General features: G+C 40.2%; 1 protein-coding gene across 2 annotated transcripts in view; it reads right to left on the bottom strand.

The window, feature by feature from the left end:
• Positions 1-20,013, bottom strand: part of CPPED1 (calcineurin like phosphoesterase domain containing 1) — a gene marked incomplete at its 5' end in the record, with an annotated part of 50,403 nt that overhangs the window by 10,079 nt on the left and 20,311 nt on the right. For both annotated transcript variants that reach the window (XM_080617907.1, XM_080617906.1), the window contains one exon: positions 9,211-9,633. In XM_080617907.1, the coding sequence (XP_080474033.1) occupies positions 9,211-9,633 (423 nt within the window). The remainder of the gene's footprint in view (positions 1-9,210; positions 9,634-20,013) is intronic.

Genomic DNA, 20,013 nt, shown 5'->3' with positions numbered 1-20,013 from the left:
AAATATAAAAATAAACTAAAGAAAAGCAGCAGATTTTCCAAATTAGGAAGAGAATGCCTGGAATAATCAGCAGAGGCAATCAGCAGCATGCTTTATTTAGACTGAGCCCTCAATTAAATAAATGCTTTTCTCAGGAAAAGCAAATGAGACTGTAAGAGAACAAAAAGGCTAAATTAATGCAGTATGAAAGATATAATAAATATGTAATGGGTACAGTACAGACCTTGCTTCTCTCCCCATGCACTCTGTAGAGAATTTTGGGAAAAAAAGTGGTTCTGACTGAGCAATGAAATCTTATCACATGGTCCAGATTATCCCCTTTAAGTGCTGATTAATGAACTGGTTTTTACAGGAACAGCAGACATGAATCAGTGTTCATTGCATTTCATTTACAGATGTATGGCTCTCCGCACAGACTACAGGTGAAGCTTACAGCAAACAAAAGGAGGTATTTCTTCTCAAAGCTGTGAAACTTGAAACTCCCCTCCACCCCAGGCCACTGTGACAGCTGAGTTTTCAAAAACCAACTGAACAAATGTGTAAAAGAATCATTAAATCACACTATACAGATAACATTAGTACGATACATAAGCCCCAAAAGAGAAATTGTTGGAGCTAGGAAGAGTACTTGAAAGAAATACCATCATGCACTTTACTGACTTGTGCTCTTCACAAGGGTTTGGCTAGTAGGAGAAGCAGGAGACTGGGATATAGGGATTGACATTCTGGCCTAGTTACTGCTTTTATGTTAGCTGTTCAAGTTTAATGACTAAATTTGTTTTAAATTAGAATTGTGATTATCTAAAATCCACCGCTTCACTTCCTCAAGACTGAAGAAAAAGGATATGCTAGCAAGCGCTAATCTTATATGTATTTGTCCCCAAAACCGCAGGAGCTAGAAATGAGCAGCAGTAGAGCCAAAACAGAAGCAAACAGGTGGAGAGGCAGTTTCATAAAGAAGTGAAATTGTACAGAGCGAAAAACCTGAGTGCTCCCAACACTCCAGTACCCTTTCAGAGTTTTAATGAGTAGTAGAACAAAAGCAGTATCCAGGCACAAGGAGATGCTACTATGAGACATGTGTGTACACCACACACATGTATGTGTAGATATGTATTTTTTTAAAACGCAATGTTTCTGGCAAATAAAACCATTTAAGTCACATGGATAAACTGATCTTGAGTGCTTCCCCTGGAGTATCAGGCATGAAGTGCTTTTTCTTTGTTTCCTTTCTCTTGCAGCATACAGCTGCTTTCTGAAGTGATGAACAGCATGGTCGGTTCAACAGTAAGACACAGATATTACTTTCAGAACAACTCCTTGAAATGCCTGTACACCAATGCGCGCAGCATGGGAAATAAGCAGGAGGAGTTAGAAACGTGTGTTAAGTCAGGAGATTATGATCTGGCGGCAATTACAGAGACGTGGTGGGACAGCTCACATGACTGGAATATACTCATGGAGGGCTATGTCCTTTTCAGGAAAGACAGGCCAGCCAGGCGGGGTGGTGGGGTTGCTCTTTATGTGCGAGAGCAGCTGCAATGTACTGAGTTCTGTCCAGGGACAGAGGACGAGCGAGTTGAGAGTCTGTGGGTGAGAATTAAGGGGCAGGCTGGCAGGGGCGATACTGTTGTGGGTGTCTGTTACAGGCCACCAGATCAGGGTGAGGAAGTTGACGAGGCCTTCTACAGGCAGCTGAGAGCGGCCTCACAGTCACAGGCCGTGGTCGTCGTGGGGGATTTTAACTTCCCTGATGTTTGCTGGAAGGACTACTCAGCAACCCAGCCACAGTCCAGGAGGTTCCTCCAGTGTATGGATGATAACTTCCTCATGCAAATGGTGGATGAGCCAACCAGGAGAGGAGCGCTGCTGGATCTCATCCTCACTAACAAGGAGGGTCTGGTCGAAGCAGTAAAGGTTGAGGGCTGCCTTGGTTGCAGCGACCACGAGGTGGTGGAATTCAGGATCTTGTGTGGTAGGACCAGTAGAATAGCAAGCAGAATTGCAGCCCTGGACTTTAGCAGGGCAAACTTTGGCCTTTTCAAGCAATTGCTAGGGGAAATCCCATGGGCAAGGCTGCTTGAAGGTAAAGGGGCCCAAGATGGTTGGCATTCAAGGATTGCTTGTTCCAAGCTCAAGATCAGAGCATCCCAACACGTAGGAAGTCAAGGAAGAGGACCAGGAGACCTGCGTGGCTGAATAAGGAACTGCTGGGTATGCTCAAGTGGAAGAGGAGAGTTTACAGGTCATGGAAGGAGGGGCTGGCCACTCGGGAGGAATATAAGGCTGCTGCTAGAGGATGTAGGAAGGCAGCTACGATGGCTAAGGCCTCCTTAGAATTAAATCTGGCCAGAGGGGTCAAGGACAGCAGAAAGAGCTTTTTCAAATACATAGCGGATAAAACTAACACCAGAGGCAATGTAGGCCCACTGATGAACGGGATGGGTGCCCTGGTGACAGAAGATACAGAGATGGCAGAGTTACTGAATGCCTTCTTTGACTCTGTCTACTCTGCCGGCGGCAGTCCTGAAGAGCCCAGTACCCCTGTGACCTCAGATGAAGTCAGGTCACTGGAGCAGTTTGCTTTAGTCAATGAGGAATGGGTTAGAGACCAGTTGATCAATCTGGACATCTATAAACCCATGGGTCCAGATGGGATGCACCCGCGGGTGCTGAGGGAACTGGCGGAAGTCATTGCTAGACCACTCTCCATCATCTTTACCAAGTCTTGGGAAACGGGAGAGGTGCCTGAGGACTGGAGGAAAGCAAATGTCACTCCAGTCTTCAAAAAGGGAAAGAAGGAGGACCCGGGTAACTATAGACCGGTCAGCCTCACCTCCATCCCTGGGAAAGTGATGGAACACCTTATCCTTGGTGCCATCTTAAGGCATATCAAGGGTAAGAGGGTTATGAGGGGCAGTCAACATGGCTTTACCAAGGGGAAGTCATGCTTGACCAACCTCATAGCCTTTTATGAGGAAATAACACGGTGGATGGATGATGGCAGAGCTGTGGATGTGGTCTACCTTGACTTCAGCAAAGCATTTGACACAGTCTCCCACAGCATCCTCACAGCTAAACTGAGGAAGTGTGGCCTGGATGATCAGGTAGTGAGGTGGACTGCGAACTGGCTGAAGGACAGAAGCCAGAGAGTTGTAGTCTATGGGGCGGAGTCCAGTTGGAGGCCTGTATCTAGTGGAGTGCCTCAAGGGTCAGTGCTGGGACCAGTATTATTTAATATATTCATCAATGATTTAGATGAGGGAATTGAGTGTACTGTCAGCAAGTTTGCTGATGACACTAAGCTGGGAGGAGTGGCTGACACGCCAGAAGGCTGTGCTGCCATCCAGCGGGACCTGGACAGGCTGGAGAGTTGGGCAGGGAGTAACTTGATGAAATATAACAAGGGAAAGTGTAGAGTCCTGCATCTGGGCAGGAACAACCCCAGGTTCCAGTATAGGTTGGGGAACGACCTGTTAGAGAGCAGTGTAGGGGAGAGGGACCTGGGGGTCCTAGTGGACGGCAGGATGACCATGAGCCAACACTGTGCCCTTGTGGCCAAGAAGGCCAATGGCATCCTGGGTCCTCCTTCCCCTCTACTCTGCCCTGGTGAGACCACATCTGGAATATCGTGTCCAGTTCTGGGCCCCTCAGTTCAAGAAGGACAGGGACCTGCTGGAGAGAGTCCAGCGCAGGGCAACTAAGATGATTAAGGGAGTGGAGCATCTCCCTTATGAGGAAAGGCTGAGGGAGCTGGGTCTCTCTAGTTTGGAGAAGAGGAGACTGAGGGGTGACCTTATTAGTGTATATAAATATATAAAGGGGGAGTGTCACGAGGATGGAGCCAGGCTCTTCTCAGTGGCAAACAATGATAGGACAAGGGGTAATGGGTACAAACTGGAACACAAGAGGTTCCACTTAAACTTGAGAAGAAACTTCTTCTCAGTGAGGGTGACAGAACACTGGAACAGGCTGCCCAGGGGGGTTGTGGAGTCTCCTTCACTGGAGACATTCAAAACCCGCCTGGACACATTCCTGTGTAACCTCATCTAGGTGTTCCTGCTCTGGCAGGGGGATTGGACTAGATGATCTTTTGAGGTCCCTCCAATCTCTAGCATACTGTGATACTGTGAACTCTGCACTCCAAAACGATGCTCCTCCAGCTTCCCTACAAGAGCACACACTAACTACAGTCATTCTTGCTGTACCATTTTTCTCCCCTGGGCAGGTAGTGTACATCATCTTTTCAAGACTCCAGTGCTACAAAGCAAACGATAATATTTAGTAGTCTTTGTAAACAAAATCTCTTCTGTGGCATAGAATTGATTTTATCTCATTGCAATTTGTGAGTTCTCACATAACCGCATCTGCCACTCAGGTGTTAGAGCAGCAAACAGATGTGAAAGCATCAGTCACCGCACTGTTAACAGAACTGCTCAGTGCTCAGGCATTTCTCAGACCCTGTTCTCCAAAAATCCCCAATCATTTCCCACCAACAGAGCTCCAGTAGGACAGCCCCACTGGTGTCAGGGATCAACACCCTCCATTTCCTAACCTCTTCAGTCAAACTTAAATTAGAAGCTCTGTGTTATCCTACCTTCTTCATCAGTTGTGTGAATGAAACAGAGTAATTGGAATTTACAGTACACAGCACTGTAAGAATCTTAATAAAAATATCTCATGCGCTGTTGTTTGCAAACATGATCCTGCAAACTTAAAGGATCACAAAGAATATTTTATCAAGGAAAACTACAGCCCAGTGGATAAAACAGATTTAAAAAATTTATCAAAGAAAAAAATACTACTTAATGTCATTACAGATGATATTAAATAAATGCATCTTGTACTTGCTGAATCTCTGAAATAAATGTCTGTGTATCTACATACTGGATTACATTATATTACCTGGGGAACAGTCTTAAAATCTGTTCTTACACAGTGACATAGAAGATACCAAATTTGGTCACTGCCTGTACCATGAGTGCATCATTTCAAGGTTGAAAGAGGTTGATCTAAATCACTGAACTTGAGAGTATTTAGATTAAAATTACCTTAAATACTGACAAAGCAACACATAAGCAAGCCGTGAGATTACTCACTTGGTGTATGGCCTTTGCAAAAATCAAGGTCCCAATGGCAGGAAGAAAATATTACTCCCTTGTCAACCTTGATTACACGACAAATTCATGACACATAGCATATGTTGTCTGGTAAATTTTAGAAACAGCTTTCAACACTCCATGCTTTAATTTTGTACTCAAATATATCTCAGCTGTGGATGTTCAGAAAGCTGCTGCTCCCTCTAATACTACTCTCCTGTCATAAGATTTCTAAGAGGAGAATGCAGGTATCACAGCCTTTTAATCAGTAAAGGTGTTAGAAGCTACAGCACCTACACTCACAAATGTAATGAAAAAATATGCCATTTAATAGTTAGGTTGCTATTTTTCCCTGTATGTGCAAATTAAGTGTTTTTAAGCACATCTGAAAAATTGCTTTGAAGACATTTAAATGATCTTTTGAATTAAAAAGAAAAGCTGGAGACTGCAGTGAATTTTATTCCATATTTTGTATCTCCTACCCAGCGATTCTCTCTTGGATGCATAATCCCTCACCTAGATAGACCACCTATACTTGTCATTTCATATTGAAACAACTTTGTTGGTGGAAAACTAGCTGTTAATCTAGGTTTTATTCAACAGAGCTCTTAAACAAGGTCAGGCATTTATTTAAATGTTTTAGTTCATTAGGATCATGAAGAAACATTTACTGCTACATTGTGTTAAGTAACATAATTTCAGTATGTTAGGCAAAAAGTCTTTTAAAGATTGTCTCTAGCACAAGAAGACCCACACTTTCCTGGTCATTGAAAAAAAAACCCTTTAACATCTTAAGAAAATTATACTGGAATGGGATAGGTCAGAAAGAATATGTTTCCTGTGACATAAATGCCCGAATTTAAAACCTAATTTATCACTTCTGCTAATCAGAGAGACATGACATGCAGCCCAGAGTTTTGGCTAGACCACTACTACTACTTTATTTTCCCCACAAAGCTATGAGCAAACTTATCTATATCAGCTCTATCAAATCCTTCAAAGGTGACTATGCATTTCACACAGCAGAGTTGGGTAACTCCAGCGGAGCTCATAGCTCTTTCACTGTTCTTTTGTACAGGTCTTTTCTCTACTTTGCTTCTGCAAGTAGAGGAGACAGGTAACTGAGGCTAAACTTTCAGTGGTTATACAAAAATACACTTCTGAAAGTGCATTCTCTTAAATGATAAACTATGTTCTAAACTGAGTTGATTTTCACTGTCACTGAAATCACTTTTTCAAGGACAATACTGGTTATAATGCATTGAAAGAAAAAATGGGCCAGGAGGATTTCTTAGATGCGCAGCTTACAAGTATGGCTTAACTCTGCAGAGTAGTAATACATATTTACAAGTGCCAGATTTCCAATTTATAAATATTTATCATAAGGACATGATTTTATCTTTAATTAGCCCAACTGTTAAGGACACTTCTAATATGAGAAATGTAATTCAGTATTTTGTACCAGATGTAGCCTCTACAGCTAGTCTTTTATCTCTGCTTGTAATGAGCAGATACTTAAACCAAAACCATTATGTAATATCAAACTGATTAGAAGAGAGTAACTACAGAAGATCTGGGCTCTGAATTTAAAATAATAATTTTGTGAAGTTGCATACCTCACTTTAAAGCACCTGTGTATACCACCACACTGATCTGATTATTTCCTACACACATCCATATCAATTTCTTTGTTCATGCGAAGACCTGAACTAACAGACTGCCCTTCCTTTCCCCTCCCTCTCTGAGCTAGACAGAGTATAAACAGGAGAACTGGGATAATTCCAGGTCTGGTCCTGGGTTATCAACAACTGGAATATGATACCCATCTGCTAACTCCTCAAACATGCATGTTATACTGAAGTTTTACATAATTACAAAGCAGACCTTCGTAGTGGTTGGAAACAGTGAGAAAGAGAGCACAAGGAAAGAAGGAAGGACTGGTGACAGGTCAGGGGAAGAAGAATAGCAGCAATCTGGTAGGCTCATTAGAAGAACAGACTTACTTCCTTTTTCCAGGATAAACAGTTACACCAAATGTCTAAATTAAGTGCTGCAAGGGGTTGGCCTTCTAAACTGCAAGTCATAATTAAAAAAGGCAAAGTATATTGGGATTTCATTAGCAATATTCTGTGTTTTAATCCCCTAAGAATGTATGAAGTGAACTGTGGGAAAACCAGTTTAATGTCTGAAATGCTGAAATAGGTCATTTGGCAAAGCAAAAGAGAATCAGAAAGTAAGTGGTGTCATTGTGTATCTGTGAATCTATGCTTCCATGATAACTGCCTGTTTGCAACCCCCTGATGACATTCTGTGGTCTTACAAAGACCGCTCTTTAACTGAATGATACAATGGAAACAGAGCGCACCCGTTACTAAGGAAACTCTGAGCCAACTTTGACTCAGCTGATGTTTCTCAGCAGCCCAAGTTACACTGAGCTTTCTGTGTTCATTTAATTAGCAAAATGTTAGATTATTGTATTGTGAGTATTACCTATTGACTCACTCACTCACCACATAAAACAGCCAGCAGAAGATCACTGTTTGAACATACTCATGAAGGAAACAAATAACATCATTTTAGGGATGAGACCGAGGGGCACAATGGGAAATGATGGAGGGGAGGTACAAATGTGATGCTGGCACAGAAAGCAGTTTGGGAATTTCTTCTGTAGGCTTATCTTTGTCTCATTGGCTTCTCATCCCTTTTCCTTTTCTCCATCATTTAAAGCCTCCCCAACCTCTGGTTAAGCCTCTGGACACACATGAAGAGAATCAGTCTGAAATATGTTTCTTCAAGGGATGATTATGTAATAATGATAAATGTTACACCGATAACATTTTGCTGTTTCTTTTACCTCTTGATTAATTATATTCCCAGTCCTGAGTGTTTCCAAATGTTGGTAAACCATGAGGATGAGAGAAAACTCTAGAACAGAACTGCTTTGGTTTCCACATTAATGCTTGCTGACAGTGTCCTTCTGCTACACAGCTCTCCACTGAACTAGGATGTGTTTTTAGACAACAGTATGTAAGCAGTCATTTAGCTGCTCAACTTTCCAAGCGCTTCCCTATATTAACTATAACTATACATAACTACATTAACACTAGCATAAAAATTAAAAAGATACCATGCGGTATTCTCAGCATGTCTCCTTATAGGGGAAAAAAAGGGCACTTGAATCTACAAATATGCCAGTCCCCTGGAGAGCCCTCAGATAACTGTGAATTTTGGCCCCATTGATTGGAAACAGCAGGAGATTCAGAGCTGGGAAATTAGGCTGGTTTTGAATGAGCCCAGGCTTAACAATTATATGGCAAATTAGGAACAATATCATAAACAATTTGCATTGTTCAGTAATCCAAATAACATGCTCTTACAGATGCAGAGAAAATGATGCTGACGCAGCGATGGCAGAGAATTTGGAGGGACGAGCACACCCCAGGAACATGAAGTCAATTAACAGGAAGCAACAGGAGCAGTGTGGAGGAGTAGCTGCACACCATGTCTGTCTGTGTGGCATTCAAGTGTCATCACACAGAGCGAAGGGATTTGGCACAATGGACTGTTTAGCACTTGCCCTTCACCTCAGAACTGGCCCATTAGTAATGGGATATGCAAGGATTGATCTTAGCAGAGCAGGACTCTTTAACACTTGAATATATCTGGAGTGCCATTACACTCTTGGTTTAAAATAGGCTCAGTGTGGGAGAAAACAACCTCCAAGGTAATTCTAAATTCTGTTTCCATATTTTACGTAAAACAAATTCTGTATTTTTCTCCTCTGGCAATACCTGATCTTCCAGTCTGTAGGCAGAAAAAACTCAGGTTGTCTTATCTATCAATACTTGCAAAATGGAAGCCTTGCTGTTTATCTTAAAGAATTTTTCACTTTTACTTTTTTACTTTTCACTCAAAGTTTTAGATATTGTTTGGTACTTTTTATAAGTGATTAGATTCAGTTGATAATTCTGACAGGGAGCAATCAGGCTTATAAGCAGTATCTAAAATTCCTTTAAAACAGTACCACTGAAGTTAAATGTATTTTGTCTGGCAGCACTGCCATTAACAATCTGAAACAAAAACTCAAAACCAGGAAAGTCTGAGAAAATACCTGCTTTATGAAACTTTTCCATTAGCTCCTGACGAACTGATTTTTCCAAGTTGAAATAATCATGGTCTTCATCAGGTTTTCTCAGAAACAGAGGAATGTGCTGGAACACTATTATATGCCTGCATTTCTGCTGTTCAGCGATAGCCAGTTGCTCACTGAGCCATGCATCCTGGGCTTGCTTCAACTCAGGGCACTTGGAAGAATCAAAGTACAACTGAGAATTCAACACAAGAAAGAAAACACCTCCAACCCAAAAGCTGAAGTAGTCATCTCCCCAGTTACTGCAGTAATGCTCTATTGTTTCTCTTGTTGGGGTATTGCCAATATCATGATTTCCACTGACAAATACCAGTGGTATGTCCTGGTGGGTGTCCTTCAGAACATTCTTTAAATCTCGCTCTTGGTCTTTTCTCCATTGAGTTCCTACAGAAAAAACCAAACACAGTTTAGTTTTTATGCTGCCTTTTCCTTCTCTTGTTGTTAGCTTTTGCTTATGGAACTATGCATAGTAAGACCATATTAAGATGCAGGGATCTAGAACACATCTTCACTTTAATATTGTAATGCCATTCAACCCCTTCCCTCCCACTTCATTCCCTCCCTTATCAAGTTCTCAGCCATTTTGAGTAACTTGCCTTAAGCAAGGCTCTGGAGAGGAACCCATAGATAGCAAAGCAGTAGGTGACAAAATGGTCAGTGGTTTGCATCAGAAGCTTTAGCAGGCTGATTGTTGAAAACAGATGCAGCAAACTTGGATGGTGTAACCAGCTTTACACAGGGACAAAACCTGGGCTAACTTCTGGTTTATATTTTATGGCTGTGCAAAGGAATTAAGGTTGGGTTGGGTTTTTTTTTTTTTCTGTTACAAGAACTACTTTAACAGCAAACATATAATTAGCGTGTTGTGGCGACTTGGTTATATGCTGAGTCTGTTTTAAGAATGAGTATGGCATTAATTTCACAGAAAGGTAATTGTGGAGTTTGCTGGTTTTCCCTGCACCCCTGGTTTTATATTAATATGCATGTTCCAGCCAGTTACTCTTTTGGCTGTCAGAGATCTGGCCTTGTCTAGAAAGGTTTATCTAATTGCTAGAGTTAGGTACAAGCACCGAGCAAAATTTAGAAAGGATTTGTTTTTCAAAAAGCAGTTATTTTATTCTAATGATGACAGAAGGTTTAGGTTTTCTGAAGAGCAATCTTTAACCAGGGGCCACTGCTATGTTCACTACTCATGAATTAAACTGAACATTTATAAACCGTATTTTGTTCCACAATACAGAACATATACCTGTATTATATATAACATGTATCTAACACAGGCCCATTTCACAAGTAACAACTCCATTTTTTAGCCAAATGGGATTTTTATAAGAATTCTGAAATCAGATTTATAAGCAACATTTCCGTACAGGTTGATACAAATCAATCACCATGTGTTTTTAAATTGTGTTCTGTTTTTTGTAACTACACATGTACATTATGCATAAAAATGTATTAGAGGAGCTCTGGCAGTGTAACTATGAGATAAAAAGTTTTTTTCCATATTTCTTCAAAATACCTATGATCAATAGGCTGACAAACACTGACCCTTAGTCACTATTATTAGCAAAGCTTTAAATTCCTTTTCCATACCCCACAGGTATAGGCTGAAGGACCACCTTACTGCTGTTACTGGAATTCTACAGCTCTGGAAGAACACTGTGAAAAAACCATATTCATATCATGTTTAAAATATCCCTAGATGTAAATACAGATGTAAGATTTGATATGTGGTGCATAAAGTCAAAATCCACAATCTCTTGTGTTTAACTGCTGTACAGTCATTGCAGCAAAGACTTCAAGTAACTTGGGCATGTGGTACACAGTGTAGTAGTCCAGAGAGTAGTGGGCAGCAGATCAGTTTCAGAGGGTATATTAATGTACCAGGATCCTCCCTCCAGTTATGGAAAATATCTTTATTAATCCTAAAAAATCAGGGCAAATGACATCTCATGCTACTTGGAAGAGCTGGATTTAAAAGAACAAAACCAGAACTGTAAATAAACCTGGCACACTTTGTTGTCCATGAGGTAGGGAACCTGTCTGAGAAAGCTGCTTTTCCTGACACTCCCCACTTTCCTATGCAAAGAGTTGGAAATTTCAAGCCATAAATATGAAAATGTATGGGGGAGAGGGGCGGGGAAAAGCTCAGTTAAGATATATATAAACACATTACACCCTGTTCAGCTCCATGCTATCACTTTGGGAAATTCAGCTAACAGTTTCAGAGCATAAAGATGTTTATGCGTAAATTACAGACATAATTTGTAGAATTATGTATACTTCTTCCCAGTGGTGAAATTCAAGCTCTAGAGACTAACACTTAGATTTGTCGACAGCAGGGCACTGGTTCCTTCATTTAATGCAATATTATTTCTATAGCAACAGAGAGACATATTCAGTGTTTTACTGCAGACAAAAGATTGCTCAAAATGGAACACAAGGTCTCTGTCCAAAGAGCCCAGGAAATAATGCTAAGTAAGGATTATTTCAGAACAGCTGTATCTCAGCTTGACCTTTTCTTGGGAGAAGGTCGAACCAACTTCAAAAGAAGAGAAAAGCACAGAGCTAAAGGTAGGAAAAGGCAGAATAATGTCTTTGGAATCTTCAGGTGTAGTGCTGGAGGGAAAGGCTGGGACATACACACTAACAGGAGTTGTAGCACGCGCTGTTTGTGAACAATAAGCCACATCACTACACAGTGGCAACATGGAGGCACCTCCCTCTGATTTACAACTGAGGTAAGTAATGGATAAAGAAGATGAAGAAGAGCAAATAAAGAAGTGATAAAGGAAGCAACTAGAAAACTACAGTGGTCACTGTCACTGAATAAAAAAAATGCCCTTTAATCTCTGCCAGGCACAGAGCTAAGCTATAATCCTCATTCCAATTATTTTGAAGAACATTACTATTTGATGACATGTATTTGTTTAGCTAAGATAGAGGTTTGTTGTAGGTGAACAGGAAAAGAATATAATGCCAAAAGGCAGTGTAAAAAAATCTTTTAGGAAGTGTCAGTGTAGATGTAACTGAGTTTCTGTTCTGTTTATCCTGGCGTCATGTGCAGTGACATTTTTAAGACCCAGGCTACAATATGCTGTCTTTATGTTAGGTTCTGTAAATACAGACTTACCCTGAGATAAATGACTTCACAAATTAATAGCCCATAAAGAACAGTTTGGTGTTTAGGAGAAACATGACAGTGAGAACTGGTACTAGAGCAGCTGCCTGCCATTTCCCACAGCTTCCCAGTCTCATTTTTGAAAACAGAGCGATGTGAACAGGAGCATAAAGGTGCAGTGCCAATGTCCCTGCTGCACTGAATCTTTCTGATCTATTTTATATCACTATTTGTCCAAACATTTCCTATATTCTTTCCTGCATTGACTAAAGGAGCCAGGACAACCTGCCCTCACTCACTGAAAGAGCAGATTTCAGTAAAGAAAGTACTTTTAAAGCACTTAAGCTGCAGCTGGCTTCAGTCAGCAGAAGTAGAATTCAGAGATTATTCTGCCAAAGAAGTAATCCTTTACTAATCCACAGTCACAGTTTACTTTGGCATTACACAGAACAGAGCATCTCTATAAGAAAGTGTTTGGTTTGGGTTTTTTGATGCCATAGCTATAAGAACAGCCCTATTTACCCCCAAACCACATCTCTGCAATGCAGGCCGCCTGCAATTGCATCTGAGGCAACTCTTCACTCACTCACAGTAACCTTCACCAACATTGTATCTTTCAGCCCCAAAAGTATTCAAATGAAAAGCCAGCAATTGACAATAGCATCCATTTTTCTACTGATACGAATCCTTTTGGGGGTGACTTTTCTCAGGAGGCAGAGCAATACCTTGCATTCAGCTGTTCTGCAGATCTTGACACAGACAGAACTGCACCTGGTTTGCTACACGAAAGGCTACAAACACCAAAAAAACCCATGGGCCTAGCATCTGACTTTTAAAGCTTGGCAAGGGGGCCTTCACTGAGCCAGAGTACATCCCTACTGATGCTCTGCACCAGGGCACAGGGGGCTCTGTCTCTGCACCATCTTCAGTCGGCTTAGGCTGAGGACCAGCACAGGTACTTTTAGGATGAAGCTACCCCCCAAGATGTCTTCAGGCAGTTTAACAATAAAAATGTAGCACAGTCATTTCCTGGATTTTTACATTACTCAGTCTTAAGTATTTTGATGTATTTTAAAAGTACCCCAAACTTCGAGGAGTTGCAAACACATCATTTTTAAAGGAAAGCAGAAATTTTCAGTTTGAAAAAGAAGATAAAAAGAAAATTGTTTAACTATGAGCTTTTATGCAAGCAACATTCTTGAAAAGCCCTGATATGACAACTGCAATCTGCCTAACATTTAACCCAAGAGACTGATTATCAAAGAACAGGTAAGAGCTAAATTGTAGATTAAAATACTATACAAAATATCAAATAGAAATAGTATCTAAATCTGATAGAAGCAAAATAAAAGACATCAAAACATCACCAAAGAAAACGGAATTTATAAAAACATTGGGCCTGTTTCTTCTGTAATTGATTATGAAAGCAGAAGAATGACAACCAAAGACAAGTAATTCTTGTTGGAAGCAATCACACAATCATTACAAACAGGGCTTTACAGTGCATCACAGTTGCTTTAATCAGTCTCATCATTTGGAGCATTTTCCCGTTCTTGAGATATGCCTTCTTTTTTTTTTGGTTTTCATGACTGAAGCCATTTAGAGGACCTTCCCTAGCAGTATTCCCTAACTTCCTAGAGAAAAGAGGAGTCCAAGGCTATATTCACAGCATGCTCCTTTTGTAATTACTTCCACTGAAACAAATGTAACTGCTGCCTCTCTTCCTCTGTGGGGAAGCAGTCTCCTGTTCAAAACAGGATTGCTTTTCATCTCTGCTGTCTTTTGGATGCCTGGCTGTTGGCTCCAGCTTAACAGGGCTACAGCTAAGCTCTGTCATCATCCCTCCCAGCTGCCCCCTACCCAGCGACAGCCCCATTCCTGTGCCTGGTACTTTGGAAGGCCCAAACCCAGTGGCATCATCAGTATCAGACTGTTATCTGTTACAGAGGCCTTCTGCGGTTACATCTTTAGTGCATCTTATTTTTATGCACTAGCATAAATAAAAGTATAATTGAGCTCTAATCTTGTCACATCTTAAATCCTGATACAGTTTTCTGATCTTTGCAAACCCAGCTCAGCAGCCCTTCAGAGCTCTGACACCACTCCTTGCCGTGCTGCCTTCTTTCCCAGCCTTCCCTATCTCATCAATGTAGGCAACTCCTCTTCACTGTTTTGGCCAAGCTCTTACCCACTTCTCATTTGGTTACATGTTACCACCTCATAGAGGCACTGATTCTCTCATTGTCCATGAACAGTTAGAAAAAAAAACACCTTACTCTCCACATACATTTCTCACAGGATGCTACAAGGATGTGATAGTAGACAGGGCACTGACAGAGAAAGAAAAGACCACCCAGTTCAGTCTTACTGATGCCCTTGTCAGTCTGTATTCTTCATTGTTTCTTGTTTTAACTTAAAGTTTCCCTGCTAGCATTTGCCATTATGAAGTCAAGCCACACATACACTGCATCATTCCAAATTATCACATGCAAGAAAAAGCTGATCAATTTTAATATACCCAGTATGGCTATGTTCTGAAATAGGATTTTCCTTGTTTACTCTCTGCTGTAACAGCTAAAACATCTCCACTCTATTCCTTAGACATTTATATTTCTAATATTCAAATAGCCTGAAAATTATTTTATGATGTTCAAAAAAATTATTGCACAGTTAAAACCAATGTAAATATGACCATTTTCACTACTGAACAAACTGACTACTCAGTCTAACTTATAAAGAACCTCATCTCATTAGTTCCACTAAAAGGCAGGAACTGAAACACTCGTGTCTGTAGCTGTGACTTATTTTTAAGTACACTGGAAACAAGTAATAATCTGTTCTGAGACACGAAAGTGAACACATTAAGGTATATTTTCTCAAGTTTATTTTGTAACTTGGGCATTGAAACAAGAAAAAAATATAACTCTAGTTTTGGCTAATAATTAACAATTATTACATTAAAGCAATGACAAAACCCCAAAAGTGAAGGAGGAAGCCTATGAGGGGTTCAACTGCTCCTAGAGTTTCAGTAAATGGCATTAAATATGATTGCAAATGCCAACTTTTCTGGAGTGCCAGCCACACAGGTACCACTTAACAACCTAATTCCTGGCATTTACTGTTCCACCTTCTGCTGTGAAACTATTATTCTTCTCCACTCAAGCACAACTTTGCTCCTCTTACTCATCTCCTAGGTATGCAGAGCTGTCACATCAGGCACAGGCCATCACTGCCTTTGGGCCTGTTCTTCTGATGAAATCATCACAAGCAGCAAAAATACCACAACGTTACAGGAGTTACAACAACAAACTTAATAAAACCAAGCTGAAGGTATGAAAAGTCTTGTTTCCAATAACTTTGGTTTTAAGAGACAGAGGAAGACTTTTCTTTCACATTTTCTTCAAATGAGTACCTGTGAGAATTTTACAGCTTTTTGAGGCCTTCATCATATTTACATTTTCATATTAGTTATCGCATCACAAATAACTCTTTCAAACACTAATCCCTTAAGTCCAACAGAATTGTCTTCACTGTTAAAACTGAGAAATGCTTGCAAAAAGTGGGTACAACTACTTCAAAAGACATGTACTTTTCCTGATGTCTAAGGCATTCTCTACCCTTACAAAGACACCTTTGCTATCAGAACAGCGCAGAATAAAAAGACAGTTAGTATCAGCCAGAGGCAACAGTTCAGACAAACTACTTCCTTAGAACATGATCTCAGCCCAGATAATCTTTTGCCAGTCTTTGGCCCACACTCACGCTGGCTGTGGGATATTCAGAGAACAGCTTACACCACACACAGGGAACGAAGCTTCCTCCAGAGCCTCAAAGAGAAACTGGATGCTCCAGCCCAATTCCTACCCATTAAAGCCACATTACCATCCTTTGACTACGTTAAGAGTTGGCAGCTTGGAAAAGACAGTTCAGCTTGACTGAGCTAAAATCATGTGGGCTAGATCTTCTGCCAAACATTTCCACAGAAGAAGAAAATCCTTTACAGTTCAGAGGGATGGAAAAGCCTGGAAATGTGCCTTTTAAAAAGCAAACAGTTTTAAACTAAAAAGACAGTTCCCATCACCTTGTCTGACCATATCTGCATAATGCAAAGCACTGCCTTTGTGCAAGTTACTATTTACAAACAGCAAACGCAACTCCAAAAAAACCCCAAAGGAGGTAACGAAGATCCTAACACAGAAATTTCATCTACCATGTGTGAGATAAATAACCCACTGTGGATGTCCACTCCATGTATCCATTTTCAAATGTTCATAGATAGGAGCTGAATTGCTAAAGCTGAGAAAGAAGCAAGAAAAGAAATAATATTTTTATATGCATAAATATATATATATAAAATCTAGTACTTGTACATATAGTATATATACATATAATCTAGTACTTGTGTGTATATATATATATATGTAAAATCTAGTACTTGTACTAGATTTTCAGTACCGGTACTGAAACTAGTACTGATACTTGTATCTATAAAATATATGATGTAAGACAATTGTATAATTAATTACATCTCAAAGATTTTAATAGAGAGTTACTGTCAACAGGATTCCTTAGTTCAACTGTGGACAGGACTAGAGATTATGGCCTAAAATACAAACAAGTATATACCTGCTGAAGATTAAGTATTTGCTTCTGATGATGCAACGGTTTCTTTTCACTACAAGACTGTGATGAACCATTGAACATGCATGGAGAATCTCTCCTGCCCCCTACACTTGTGCTGATTAGAGCAAATTGAATTTCACACTAAGCAGTTTGGAATCTTTGAATGCTCCATTAGGTTTTACTAGAATCAGGTAATTACTATAAAATGTTTATTTATGCAACTGTAGTGACATTTCTTGAAATAGGTATTCTTACAGGTTTGACAAATAATGTGCTATGTGCCCAAATTCTTAGACATTATTAATTCACATTAGAGTAAGAGTTTGGAGAAGAAGACAGCCAAGAATCCTTTTGCTTTGGGCTCCATCCTACTGAGCATAGCAAACTTTTCATGGGTTCCAACACCAAAAGAAATGGATGCAGTGATTTTATTTAGATTGAGCTACCCTATTGTCAGGAAATGAGGTCAAACTTAAACACTGTTCATGTTATTTCAGGTGACAGTACAAAAAACCAGCCCCACTCATCACTCAGTGACACGTTTATAAAAAAATTATTTACCAAGTAACATTCTTACCAATAGCCTAATTTAGTAGAAACATTTCAAAGCCACTACTTCTACTGTGTACCTAAAAAGTTGATCTGTGCCTCTTCTACTTCCTGGTCTATTATAAATCTTCACTGACAGAGTCAGGAATTGGGATTTAGCTGCCGATTCTGAGGACATCGCATGTGACAGGAGACTAGAGCTACCTCCTCCCCTGCTGTGCCAGGCTGATAGGGGTTACAAAATCTACACACACTTGCTTTTGTTTGTAAACCAAGAAGCCAGTTCAAATGGCAAAAGAAAGTAAATACAGTAAAGGTGACATGCTTACCGTAAGTTTTAAAGCTGGAACCGTATTTTAAGACACCTTTTTTAACCTGCTCATATGCTTGTTATATGGACAAATCAAACATCAGCATTCCTGCTCTTGCCTTCTTTATGAGAAAGGGAATATTTAAAAGAACTATTATGTAATTAAAACAGTATAAAATATCTCCTTATATACCAGCTTTCACAAAGGCCCAGCAGAGCAGCTTAATTTATCCAGCAAATTGTTTTGGGGTTTTTGGGTTTTTTTTTAAATTAATGTTCATTTGCTTTAGCAAAATGGGTTATTTAACAGTCATTTAAAAGCAATAATAAAAGTAGTTCACAGCCAGATTTATTGTGCTAAAATCACTTTTTGAGAAAGATACGAAGAACTGTCAGGCATTTTTTCTCTTTGTAGAATGTCTTACTAATTTGCTGTATATAACATTAAGAACGTGAACGGGACCTGACATTTCTCCGTAATTTATTCTGTTTACAAATGTATAAATGACAGCTTGTGGATTTGCATACAGATTTCATTACATTCACATCACATCTTGTGCGCAAAACCCACTAGCAGCTAATCTCCAAACCACCCCACAACTCCGTTATTGAAATGTGGACAAGTTAGTTCATATCTGATATAATAAAGTACAGGTGCAGCCGTCTACCTCCTAAAAAGGACATCCACTGCACTGACTGCAAAACAACTGCAAATTTAGAAGTCTGTACATTAAACATCTGTGAAGTACTTCCTATGAAGGAAGAACATACACATGCAAACAACTGGACTTTATCAAATATAAGAGCTGTGAAACAATACTAGCTCAACATTCCTTTTTAATGGATCCAAAACCAAAAGACAGGGATGACTTCCTAGGAGGTACCAACTTCAGCTCAAAGGGAAACCCAAGTTTTCACTGACAAGCCCTGGTCAAGCCCAAGACTGTTTTTTGAGTAAGAAAATTTAGAACATTCACAACAGGTTTGAAACAATAACACTTTGATGAGGAACATTTGCTATGGTCTGTGCTTTCCCCTTGATTTAGAAAACTGAACAAGGTCAAGAATTTTCTTAGAGTTACTCTATAAAGCTGTAAGTTACTCTGAATTATATGCTGCAGCCTATGGTTTCAGATTTAGGATCAATGAGAACTACACTTTTCGACGAAGTCATGTTAATGCACTCAATATTAAGCAGAAAACAAGAGAGAGAAATATTCTGGACCGCAGCAGTTGCACATCAAATGGGCATGGGAAAGAGGCTCAAGATAATCCAGTTAGTAATTCTCTCACGAGAGGATGTCTTCAAATGTTACAGTGACTATAAACAGAAATGAAGCCATACCACTGTCTGGACACCAGAACCATCAGCTATGATGTTCCTCAGCTCTGAAGCTGTCTATTCTGAATGTAAATAATTTCACTCTCTCCAGCATGCATGTCAGAGCTTATAAAAGCTCTGATTGTATAAAAGCCAGTATGGCCCAGCTCGTCTTGTACCCTTATCATCAAATTGTCAAGCAGAAATCAAATGGAGAAATGCTGATTTGAAAATCATGTCCCTTAATTGCTGCCTAAATATGAACTCAGAATCCCAATACTTAGCACCTGCTTTTAAAGATCTCAGTGCATATCACTGTCTCTATTACATGAAAAAACAGTTTGTATGGGAGAAAGGACAGGGAACACAATTTTGAGGAGGCATGTAGCCAGCAGTTTTGCTTTTCACATAAAGCACGTTGTGTTGCCCAAAATTGTAATTAGCTGAATTGAGCTGACATGCTTTATTGAGGCTTTATGAAGGAGTTAGAGTATTAGTGAAATGTGCAGAATTTGTGGGGAAAAGAGCCTGCAGAGATGCACACACACACAGAGCACTGCAGGCAGTCATGGGGAGCTGGCTGGCAGGTGAGAAGGTCCTAGAAGTGTTGAGACCTGCTGGAAGCAGCAGGCAGAGAGTGGGGCTGCCACATGCGCCTGCGGGCAGGCAGTGGACCAGGATGCTTGAAGCAGATACAGAGAGCAGATAGAGAGAAATAGAAGGAATGCTGAAGCAGGCAGTCCACTTGCACCTCCAACAATATCAGTGATCTTGGACAGTGATGATGATTCCCTCCCAGATTCATCTTTTTAGAGAGTACCAGATTTTGTAGGCAGTCTA

This window comes from Psittacula echo (genome assembly GCF_963264785.1).
Source record: "Psittacula echo genome assembly, chromosome: 5".
Lineage (NCBI taxonomy): Eukaryota > Metazoa > Chordata > Aves > Psittaciformes > Psittacidae > Psittacula > Psittacula echo.
The sequence above is the reverse complement of the archived record's forward strand: the minus strand, read 5'-3'. Positions and strand labels throughout refer to the sequence as shown.